This window comes from Crocuta crocuta, unplaced genomic scaffold, assembly GCF_008692635.1.
Source record: "Crocuta crocuta isolate KB4526 unplaced genomic scaffold, BGI_CrCroc_1.0 scaffold80, whole genome shotgun sequence".
Classification (NCBI taxonomy): Eukaryota; Metazoa; Chordata; class Mammalia; order Carnivora; family Hyaenidae; genus Crocuta; species Crocuta crocuta.
The window spans coordinates 999,609-1,011,106 of record NW_027527559.1 but is presented as its reverse complement, the minus strand read 5'-3'; the positions used below and the strand labels follow the sequence as shown (position 1 = coordinate 1,011,106).

Genomic DNA, 11,498 nt, shown 5'->3' with positions numbered 1-11,498 from the left:
CCAAAGGGCTTTCTTTTTTTTTTTTTTTTTTTTTTTTTTTTTTTTTTTTTTTTTTTTAGTGTTTGTCTTGAGGGAGAGACAGAGAGCACGAGTGGGGGAAAGGCAGAGAGAGAGGGAGAGAGAGAATGCTACGCAGGCTCTGTCAGCACAGAGCCCCATGTGAGGCTCAGATTCATGAACCTGGAGATCATGACCTGAGCCGAAATCCGGAGTCAGATGCTCAACTGACTGAGCCACCCAAGTGCCCCAACAAGCACCTTCCTTAATGCCCACCCCCCATCTAGCCCATCACCCACCTCCTTCCTCCATCAATTCTGTTTGTTCTCTGTTAAGTCTCTTGTGTTTATTTCCTTCTCTTCTCTCCTCCCCCTTCCCAGATGTTCATCTCCTGTTTCTCAAATTCCACATATGAGTGAAATCATACAGTATTTGTCTTTCTCTGACTGACTTATTTTGCTTAGCACAGTACATTCTAGCTCCACCCACATTGTTTCAGATGGCAAGATTTCATTCATTTTGATGGCTGAATAATATTCCAGTGTATGCATATACCACATCTTCTTTATCCATTTGTCCATTGATGGGCATTTGGGCTCTTTCCATAATTTGGCTATTGTAGATAGCGCTGCTATAAACATTGGTGTGCATGTGCCCTTTGAATCAGTATTTTTGTATTCTGTGTATAAATGCCTAATGCAAATGCTGGGTCATAGGGTAGTTCTATTTTTAACTTTTTGAGGAACCTCCACACTGTTTTCCAGAGTGGCCTCACCAGTCTACATTCCCACCAAGTGTAAGAAGGCTCCCTTTCTCCAATCCTTGCCAATGTCTGTTGTTTCTTGTGTTGTTAACTTTAGCCATTCTGACATGTGTGAGGTAGTATCTCATCATGGTTTGGATTTGTATTTCTCTGATGATGAGTGATGTTGAGCATCTTTTCATGTGTCTACTGGCCATCTGGATGTCTTCTTTGGAAAAATGTTTTTTCATGTCTTCTGCCCATTTCTTACCTGGATTATTTATTTTTTAGGTGTTGAGTTTGATAAGTTCTATATAAATTTTGGATACTAACCCTTTATCATATATGTCGTTTACAAATATGTCCTCCCACTTCATATACTGCCTTTTAGTTTTATAGGTTGTTGTTTTTTTTGCTATTCAGAAGCTTTTTATCTTGATGAACTCCCTGTAGCTCATGTTTGTTTTTGTTTCCTTTCATAGAGTTTTATATCATGTCTTGATTTATATTTAGGCAATCTCCATCCTCTTAAAAGAAAATTGTTTTCTTAGCTGTTCTTACTACTTCACCTTCCAAACCAAGTGTATAAATAACCTATTAAGTTCAATAAAATACCCTGTTAGAGTTTCTTTGTTATTTTGTTGGGTTTATAGATTAACTTGGGTGGAAAATTGAAAGCTTTATAGTTATTTGTCTTCTAATCAGTGATGATTATATATCTCATAAGGTAGTTAAATCTTTTTTATGTCACTCGGGGATTTTGTAAAATATTTTTTCCATATATACCTTGCAACTGTTTGTTTAAAATTATCTTCAAGTATCTTATGATGTTCTCTCCTTATTGCAAAGAGAGACTTTAAAACAGCAAACACTTCCTGATGATCTTTGCTTTGCAAGAATACTGTAATATTTTGTATATTGATCTGAACTGTTGCAAATCCAAGGAGCTTATTATTAATTTGAAGAGATTTTTAATGAATGAAATCATATTTTTTAAGAACAGTAATGATTTTATTTCTTGTATTCCATAGTTTTTACTTTTGGCTTTCTCAGCTTGGAACTCTAGTGCAAAATTGATTAGAAATCTTTTTTACTTATATACTATATAAAGGTAATACTCAAATACTTCTGCATAAGAAGGCTACAGATTTTCTCATATTAAGTGTTTTTCCTCTATTTTAATTTTATTGGTAGGCTTTTAATGAAATATATGCATTAAATTGAGGAATTGCTTTTCTCTTGTCTTTCTAAGGTTTTAATTTTAATCTTTATTTATTTTTATTTTATTTTTGAGAGAGAGACAAATAGACAGCATGAGCAGGGGAGGGGCAGAGAGAGATGGAGACACAGAATCCGAAGCAGGGTCTAGGCTCTGAGCTGTCAGCACAGAGCCCAACACTGGGCTCAAACTCACAAACCGTGAGATCATGACCTGAGCCAAAGTCAGTGTTCAACCGACTGAGTCACCCAGGTGCCCTTATTTTTTATTATAAATTAACTCTGAATACTACGGAATGCCTTTATAACTTCTTAAAATTATTGTGTCTACTTTTTCATGTTTTTTTTTTTTGAGGGACGCTATCATAAATATGTCTATTATTAGACCGTAACCCATTCTTAGTGTAAATACTAGTATCATTAAATACCGGTTAATGAGTATTAATATTATTTCAGATATGGCTAGATTTTCTTTGCTAGCATGTTTTTTAGAATCTTTACATGAACTTGGTGAGAAATCAGCGAATATTTTTCTAATTCCTTCTCTTCTTCTTTAATTTTGTTTCCGTTTTGGAGAAGCCCTGTAAAACAACTTAAGAAGTGTACTTCTCTTTTTATGTGGATGTGTTTATGTAAAGTATAGCTCATCAGTTTCTTAGAAGTTTTGTAAAACATGTCTACAACCATTCGGGTCTACTAGCCTTTTCTGCAGCTAAATATGACAAACAGAAAATAATTTGTTGAGGGGCGCCTGGGTGGCTTAGTCGGTTAAGCTTCCGACTTTCTCTTAGGTCATCATCTCGCGGTTCGTGGGTTCGAGCCCCGCGTCGGGCTCTGTGCTGACTGCCAGCTCAGAGCCTGGAGCCTGTTTCAGTCTGTGACTCCCTCTCTCTCTGACCCTCCTCTGCTCACGCTGTCTCTCTCTCTCTCCTAGAAATAAATAAAAATATTAAAAAAAAGAAAGAAAATAATTTGTTGAATGTTTATGGATCCATTCAGCTTCTTGCTTTATCATGTATTAATTTTCCTTTTCTTGAAAAATTTCCATGTATTTCCTGTGTTTTGTATGATATTCTCTGTTTTTTTCTCTATATTTCGATCTATATTTAGTGTACCTTTTTATCTCTAATATTGTCTTTGTGCTAATTCTGGTTTTTTTCCTATTCAGTCTTGCTGAATGTCTGAGCTTTGATTAGTCCTATTAAAGGGCCAGCGTTTGCTTTAATGATCTGCTCAGTCCTTTGTTTCTTTACTATTTTAGTTGGAATTTGTTTTTAATCTTTATTATTTGCTTACTTCTTTTTATGTATTGGTTTAGCATTTTTCTGACTTCTCAAGTTGAATGCTTAGTTCATACGTTTCTCTCCCTTGTTTTGTCTGTGTGTATATGTACATGAATTACGTATGTGCATTTATTTATTTATTTTTTTTATTTCAATTTCAAGCTACGTGAAGATGAGAGGCAGTGTTTCTGTTAGTGAATTTCTACTTTGACACCCAGTGGCCAGACAACTAGGTATCTATAATATGCATCTTTGGATGTTTATAGTGTGCTTCATGTCCCTACATAGGCAGACCACGTTCAGGAGTAAAACCATCATCAGTCTTTGTAGTATTATTAACCCCTGCAATTCAGAATCCTTCCCATTCTCGTCTGTCCTGGCTTTGGAGAGGCAACACAGGACAGTGGTGAATAACTCCAGCCCAGAGCGAGTCAGAGCACTCATATCTTGCTGTGGCCACCTGCTAACTGTGACTTTGGACAAGTCATTTATGCTCTATGTTCTTTTGTTTCATTATCTGTAAAATTGAGGTGTTGATTGTAATTACAGGGCTGTTGTGTTGATTAAATTAGTTACTTATATACAAAAATCCCTCACGACGATAAATTCTTCACAGTTCTCCTGACATACAGTTGATCTGTATAAATTTGAACTATTATGGTTACGTTTCACATCTAGAGCTTCCTTTTATTTTTTTAAATTTAGCTCAGCCACGTATTAAAATAGCTATCCACCGTTCTCTGTGCACGTAGCAAAAGTGGAACATCTCCTTCCACAGTAGCTCTGATGACCAGCTTGCCCAGATTCCTCTTTCAACGCTCATCCTTCCAGAACTGTGGATGTTGTCTTTTCCATTGCTGACACTCTCCTTTCCCTTTGCTGCCATTTATGCAATTATATCTTTACGTCTACACATATACACTGACTTTATACCCTCTTGAACCAAAGCCCAACTCATCTTACACAATAGCCAAGAGCTTGCAAAGGATAAAATTTTTCTGAAATGTGGAATGTGCAGAGTCTGAGGAAAAATAATTAACAAGAAAATTAACTTATAACGGGAAGAAAGATATGTGGGATTAATTTGCGGAAATCATTATAGTTTACTGAAGAAAAGAAATGAGCTCCGCCTATAATGTTGATTAAGTAATGAATTAGAAAATTTCTTCTACATCATTCTCTAGATCCAGGGTTTGATAAGTGTACAGATGGGGAGCTGATTTGCAGTGCTGGCTCCAGATGGGCACCATCTCCTTTCACCCTTGTGCTGAAGGCCAGGGTCATGGCCAGTTGTTATCACCCAATGACATGCACACACTGTATGAGTCATAAAGCTGGAAAATGCAGCTTGCTTCTTACACTTCATTTCCAACCAGCCCCCATTTTCATTGAAATTATGTTCTCTCCTGAGGATTTAAAGGGCACAGTTTATTTGTTTTCTTTTTTATTGAAATGAAGCGAGTTAAATGAGTGTGGTATGCTAGCTAAGGTACTTTTCAAAGTTGGTCAAGAAGAGCTGGACTGCCCGTGATGCCTGAAGGAGAGAAAAAGAGCAGGTCAGGATAGTAATCCTAGAAGCCTTTAGTCCATCCCTTATCACAATGCCTTTTTCACCCTTTTTTGAGTACTTTTGCCGCTTTCTTTCGTTTATATTTGTGACCCTTATAGTCTGTTTGCCAAAAATACTCAGTGTGACGTTTGCCAAACCTGTTATTAGATGGTGTCATTTCTCTGTGCAAAGCACTTGAAATGTTTTCTGTCTCACACACGATAAACAGTGTAAAACGTTTACCATATGACCACCAAGATCCTTGTGATCAGGTTTCCCAATGCTTTTCTCAGGTTTTCTCTGCCATTTCCCCCAATCTCATCCTCCTCCAGTCTACCCTCTTTCTTGCAATTCTTTAGACATGTTCATTGCATTTCTGCCTCAGGCTGTTTGTACTTGCTGTTCCCTGAGCTGGGATGATGCTACAGGGTTCCCTCCCCAGTCTGTCCAGTCTTTGTTCTGATTTTACCATTTTATCACTTCAAAGAAACTTTGTCTCAGTTGTCTATAGATAACACTCTGGCATCCACCTTCTTGTGTCTCTTGAGTATCCTTTATCTTTCTTCTTAGCTCTTATCCCTCTCTGACCTATGATATATTTCCTTGTGTATTTCATCTGTCTCCACTCGCTAGAGTATGAGCTTTTTCAGAGTAAGGATTCCATTAATTTTGTTCACTCATCTATAATGAGCATCTAGAACAGAACCTGGAACATAATAATGGGTTGAGAAATACATCACATAAATAATTCAATCCTCAGAATGGTTCTATTGGACTAATTAGGCCTTAAAAGCTATTATACTGAAACATCTGTGCAATTTTGAACCAATGTCTCAGATATCAGAGTACAGGTAAATATTTAAATTACAGAGATAAATGTTACTGTTAAATTTAAATTATGTTTCTGAGAGGGATACGAAGAATTGTTTATAATGTAGAATGATATAAAGCTGCTCTGAGTGAGTAAAATAATCATTAGTTATCACCTTGATGTACCCATTCTAAAATAGTTTGCCTCCTCCTCCTCCTCCTCCTCCTCCTCATCATCATCATCATGTGTTAAGATGGGGGCTTGAAGGGGTTCCGGTACTTGAGAGGTATTTGCAGATCTGAGACCACACTCTAGGTGTTCTGACATCCACACTGTGAGAACAGCTGGAGAGCCAGAGTCGGCCTCAACGCAAGCCTTACGGTCCAGGGTATATCTCACATTTCTGATGATGAGAGGGCAAAGTAGGGAGTGAGTGCGTGTCCTCAGAGGACCAACGTCCTGCTTTCTCCAAGCCCAGCTCCTCTGTGCTGTGTGTTTTCAGGATCTGAAGCAATGTGTGGTGACTGAGCGTGAGGGGAGGGGTGGGCACGGAGACAATGGGAGATCAATATAAGTAATAATGGAAACATGAGCACATTTCTATTTTAATAACTGCTATTCTGTGTCCTTCATAGTTTATTACTTCCTGTCTTGGTTTGGCTTAACTCATTGATTGGTTGACGGATGGATGGATTGTGGAGGGGAGGTAGGGGGCCAGACCCACATAAGTACAGTAAAAAAAACAGCAGCGAATGGCCACACTGCGTCAACAAGGCACACTCCTGTGAGCATCCAAGCTGTCAGCTGCCATGGGGCCCTGGACCGCACCACCCATATTACTCTCCGTTGCTTCACCTGCCAACAGCTCTTGATACTTACTGTTTTCAGTTGCCAGGAAAGAGATAGAAATATCTTGTCATGGATAGCCGTTCAATGGTGGGCATCTGGGCTCTCACATTTGGTTTTTCAAATGATTGTTGTACCTAAAAACAAAATGAGGTGCTCGCTGAGGCATACCTCTTAGGAATTCTCAGAAAAGATTTTCCACCACGAGCCCGGACAATTCTCGGCATGCCAGTGCTCCCAGGGCTGGTGGGGCTGGCCCCGTGGACACTCTGACTCCCTGCCACTGTTGCCCTGCCTCTTAAAAGTGACACCCCCTGTCAGAACATGCTCTTTATCTCAAACACTGTATGTCTAATCTGAGACCTTTCAAACGCCATCTCCTGTTTTCTGATCTAAAGGTCTAATGACCAGTTTGCCCTTCAGGTCTGTTTGTGAGAAGGCGCTCTCGAGAATTCTCTACCTTCTACGTCCACCAGGGCTAACTCCTCAACTTAATGAGACTCAAATCCCAGGATTTTGTTCTTAAGTCTGGAACAGTGAACAACTTTCACATCCCCACCACCAAACTGACCTGAAGTCTTTGGCCACGGACTGATCAATGAGATCCTACTTAACCTAGATTGACTACTTCTAGTCTTTTCCTAGAAGTGCCCTTCAAAGTGCAGTGTATAAGTCCTATGCGTCAACTTGCTAAGTTCTTATTCATAGAGACCCTGACTCATGTCACACTGCAATCTTCTCTGATTTACTAATGGTGTGGCCTTCTTTTTCTGGAAGAGTGCCACTGTCCTCTATGGTTTTGAATGGAAACACTTCACAGTTTGCCATGTTCTTAATACCAATCCCTTTCTCCCTAAATGATGGGAGGAGCATATATTTATTATTCATGCATTTATTCACTCAATGAATATTAATTCCTACGTGCTGAATGTTGAAGTGTTTAGCAAATCTCTGCCTTCATTCAGTTCTCATTTGAGTGAATGAATACAGGTGAAAAACAAACACACACATCCACTGAGGGCATGGGTGGGGGAGCCACAGAGGGAACTAAGCTAGAAGAAGGAGGACTGAGCAATGTCCTGGGCTGGGGAAGGACTATCATGTCATCCCTGCTGGGCCACTCCATTCAGAGAACGTCTTCTCCTGTCCTCTCTTTCCCACGTCCTTGGTCTTTGTCTTTTCGGATCCTCTCCCAATCATGCATTTGTTCGTTGGCCTCCTTGTTCGGCAACCGTCTCTCTCAAAAGAATGTAAATGCTACGTGGCCTTATGTCACCTACGTCTCGTTCACCCCCTCGTTGCCAGGATAGAACCCACCACCAAGTATGCCACACAATCCATATTCATTTAATAAGTTAAACAATGAAAGTTAATTCAATTACCTGTCACTCTTTGAAATTTAAGAGCTTACACTCCATGACAGACAAGCTTATAATTTATATTATTTTTTTGATATATTTTGATCTCCTGCTACAGTGCAGTGAGATTTGTTTTCCTACATCAGGTTTTAAACACCTAGATGAAGACAGAAACCAGGTGCCACTCTACTTGTGTTTTCCTGGAAATTCTGCCACTGTCACCCACAAGGCACATAATAGCCCTCTTCCAAGACTGGAAGAGGAGAGACAAGCTTACCTTCCGAAATACTTCTTCCAGATGACAGCACCAAGAATATTTTTGGAAGCATGTGATGAGTTGTGTAATGAAGAGCGATCCCTTCTTCACATCTCTCCAGGACACATTATCTAAGAAGACAGGAAGTGGTGAGCCTTGAGCTGTGGTCTTCACCCTTATGTTGCTTACCTTTGTTTCTAAAGCATAGCATGGTAATTATCTCGACACTTAGAACCCTTTTCCGCAGAGAGGAAACAGACCCACACACAAAACGCTAGCTGAGGTTGAACTAGCGGCAGCTCATCGGAAGTGCAGGAGATGGCACTGTATTCTTAGGATTGACTGACTTTTTACTACGTGTCCCATGTTCAGCTGCTTGAGAGGTAACTGGAATTCTCCCATTATACAGAGGAAACAATAGAAGCTCACAAGGATTAAAGAATGTCCCCATGTTTACACAGGCAGCTCTTACCAGGTTTTATACCGTGCTGTCTTTCACAATATAGTACATACAATAGATGAGCAGGCCCAAAGGAAATTTTGGAGGGGATTGATATGTTTATGACATTGATTGTGGTGATACTTTCACAGATATATACTTATCTCCAATCTCGTTATGCAGTATACATTCAGTATGCATAGCATTTTGTCTGTCAATTATGATTCCATAAACCAGTTAAAAAAAGACTAGAAATAAAAATGTGCACATTAGAAGCCCTCAAATGTCAGGCTTCTTCAGATGACTACAGAGAGCTCAAGAACTCAACGCTGTCCTATTAGTAGGGTCTAATAAGCCCCATAGTATCATTTTGTACTCCTTCTAATGGGGCATCCACATCCGCTGCAGGGGCGTGAGACCGCATACCTGCCCACGGCGTCAGATGGGAAATACGGAGGGAGAGGCTTGCACTTGATCCTTGGAAAAGGGCAGCCAGTCCCAGGATCCATACAAACTCTTCTCAAAATGTTGAATGGATTTAACAGAAACCTGAATCCATCATTTGTGTTAAAATGGCGTATGGTCAGGGGGGTTCTTGGCATTAGATGGTTTTAATGTTTGGTGTACCTTTGACTGTAAAGCATAGCACTTACAGTAAAAGCACAATTTTAGAAAGTAAGGGGGAGAAAAGAGTCTGTGTCTCCAGAGAACAGACAAGATAAAACAAAACATAAGATAGAGCAACACTTAGTATTTGCTTCGGGTCATTGTTGCACAGAGCCTGTCTTAGAACTGGCCTCGGGCCCCACAATCCCTGCCTGCACAGAAGGACACGTACGTGGGGTTGAGGAGCAGAAAGCGATGAAGTCCTTCTCCACGTGGACCCTGTGAATGGCGTCGTCCTCCAGGCTATCACCTATCTGTGAAAGGATGGAACCCATCTGTGAAATTCTCTCCGTCGGAGCCGCAGGAGAGTCGCTGACCAACAGCTCCCCAAGGTTTTCTGTGGAGACATCGACTTGCTAGACACGGTGCAGCTCTCAGTGTGACTGGTCTCATACACACGCGCGTGCGTGCACGCGCATACACACACACACACACACACACACACACCACTCTGCCTTGCTCTGGTGTCGTTGAGCAGTGTGCCCGCTAACGGTGACAGCATCATCAAACTGAAAGAACACATTTGCTAAGACGAACAAGGGAGTCAAAGCCTTATTTGCATCATTTCAGAGAGCAGACTTAGAGTTTTTGCTAAATTATTTTTGTTTCCTTTCCCCCCAAACACCACTCCACAAAAGCTAAATGGTGATTGGAAATCAGGAAAAACAAAACACTTTTTTGACTGCAGTTCCAAATTCCCTCATCTTCCTACCACCTTCCTTTCAGTAGTGCAGGGACAGAAAGGGTGCTGCCTTTACTCAGTACCCCCACTTGCGGCTGAAGTTCTTCTCAAGCCAGAGAATGTCAAAAGGTCTGTAAAGCATTCACAAGGGAAGCTGTCACTGAAGTCAATTTGCTCCAAGATTTGAACATTTCTGTTTAGTTTCGGTGGTCTTCTTCACCACATCCCCTGGATTAAATCGAGGAGATGAGCGTCAGCTGACAGGACACATTCTCGTGATACCGGTCCCTAGGTGGACCCTCCTAATAATTTTAGTTGCTGTGCACTGAATGGGGTCTACGACCGTTTCCTCTAGAAACAAACTGCACCCAGTTCTCCACAAGCCCTTCCATCTCAGAACTCACCACCCCTGCAGGCCTGGACGATGATGACCTTGGGCTTGTCCTTTAGACTAAGGCAGTGGCGGTTGTTGAAAATCTGGAAGATGGTGTCGTAAGCTAGCACATCTGGGTTTTCAGGGCTGTGCGTCGTGCCGCAGATTCCGCTCAGGATGCCGTGGGACATGAACACCAGGAAAGTGCTGTCCGAGGACTTGTGCTCCGGACGGGCAGCAAATGCCCGCAGCGCGGATTCCATCTCCTGAAAAAGACCACCGGGTCTCACTGACAGGGACAAGCATTTCAGTTAGCCTGGCCTCCTGCTGCTCACGCACAGTCTAAGAAGTATGCGTGACCTTCCACATGCTATGCCTTCTCATGGTGGGTGTCCCATCTTCCTGCCATGGAGCAGTGGGTGGGACTTCTGCTCTGAGGACACTACGTAAACCATTCTCTGGATACGTGTCACACTCACCTGTTGTCCCTTACAGAGCTTTTCCGTTCCATCTCTGTCTTTTCTCTCATTACCTGATGAGACCTTTGTGTCGTAAAGGCATCACATGTAAATGTAAAACCCATCCCCCCGTGCTTAGAATAAAATCGAACCGTGGACGTCCGAACGGCCGCCTCTCACCCTGCCTCCTCCTCCCCTGGCTGCGGTCCCTCTGGTCTTTCTGTGCTGCTCCTGTGCTAACTTGCCATTCTGTTCAGACTTCTCCCTCGGAATGTATTTCGTCCCCTGCAGTGACGCGCCTCGTCCTCTGTCACCTCCTCACAGACGTTTCTCTCGACCACCCCATCCAACATGATTGCTCCTCACTCACCAGCCTGCTCTCATGTTTCCCTTTCACTTACTTCTGACTCTCTTCTCACTCTTCTAGAGACATACCAGATCCCTGGAATGTTCTCTTTTGCTTTCAGTTCGATTATCCCCCCGCCATGTGCGCCTTGATCCCTGCAGCTGGGACCTTCCTGTCTTGTTCACAGACCTGTGCCCAGTGCCAAGGATAACCCCCGGGACAGAGCTGGGACTCAGTACTTACGTGGCGAGTACATTCTTGCTAACCACTCATTACTCTAGAGGATTCTGGGCAGTGTTGGGGCCAAGTCCTAATCATCCCAGTTTGCAACATGCCAGTCACTTTGGTCAGTTATGGAACTGAGGATATTTAGAGCTCAAAAGAGACCTAGATTTTACCTGCCTAGTACTTCCACTTTATAAACACACACACACACACACACACACACACACACACACACACACACACACACAC

General features: G+C 41.7%; 2 protein-coding genes across 3 annotated transcripts in view; one reads left to right on the top strand and one right to left on the bottom strand.

Moving 5' to 3' along the window:
• The window catches only part of LOC144236384 (uncharacterized), a 613,069-nt gene that overhangs the window by 434,257 nt on the left and 167,314 nt on the right, over nucleotides 1-11,498 (top strand). The window lies entirely within an intron of this gene.
• Nucleotides 4,654-11,498, bottom strand: part of LOC144236036 (caspase-1-like) — a 17,787-nt gene continuing 10,942 nt past the window's right edge. For both annotated transcript variants that reach the window (XM_077769648.1, XM_077769654.1), the window contains 5 exons: nucleotides 10,252-10,486; nucleotides 9,338-9,502; nucleotides 8,082-8,191; nucleotides 6,480-6,583; nucleotides 4,654-4,774 (listed from right to left, as the gene is read on the bottom strand). In XM_077769648.1, the coding sequence (XP_077625774.1) occupies nucleotides 6,485-6,583; nucleotides 8,082-8,191; nucleotides 9,338-9,502; nucleotides 10,252-10,486 (609 nt within the window). In that variant the 3' untranslated portion in view covers nucleotides 4,654-4,774; nucleotides 6,480-6,484. The remainder of the gene's footprint in view (nucleotides 4,775-6,479; nucleotides 6,584-8,081; nucleotides 8,192-9,337; nucleotides 9,503-10,251; nucleotides 10,487-11,498) is intronic.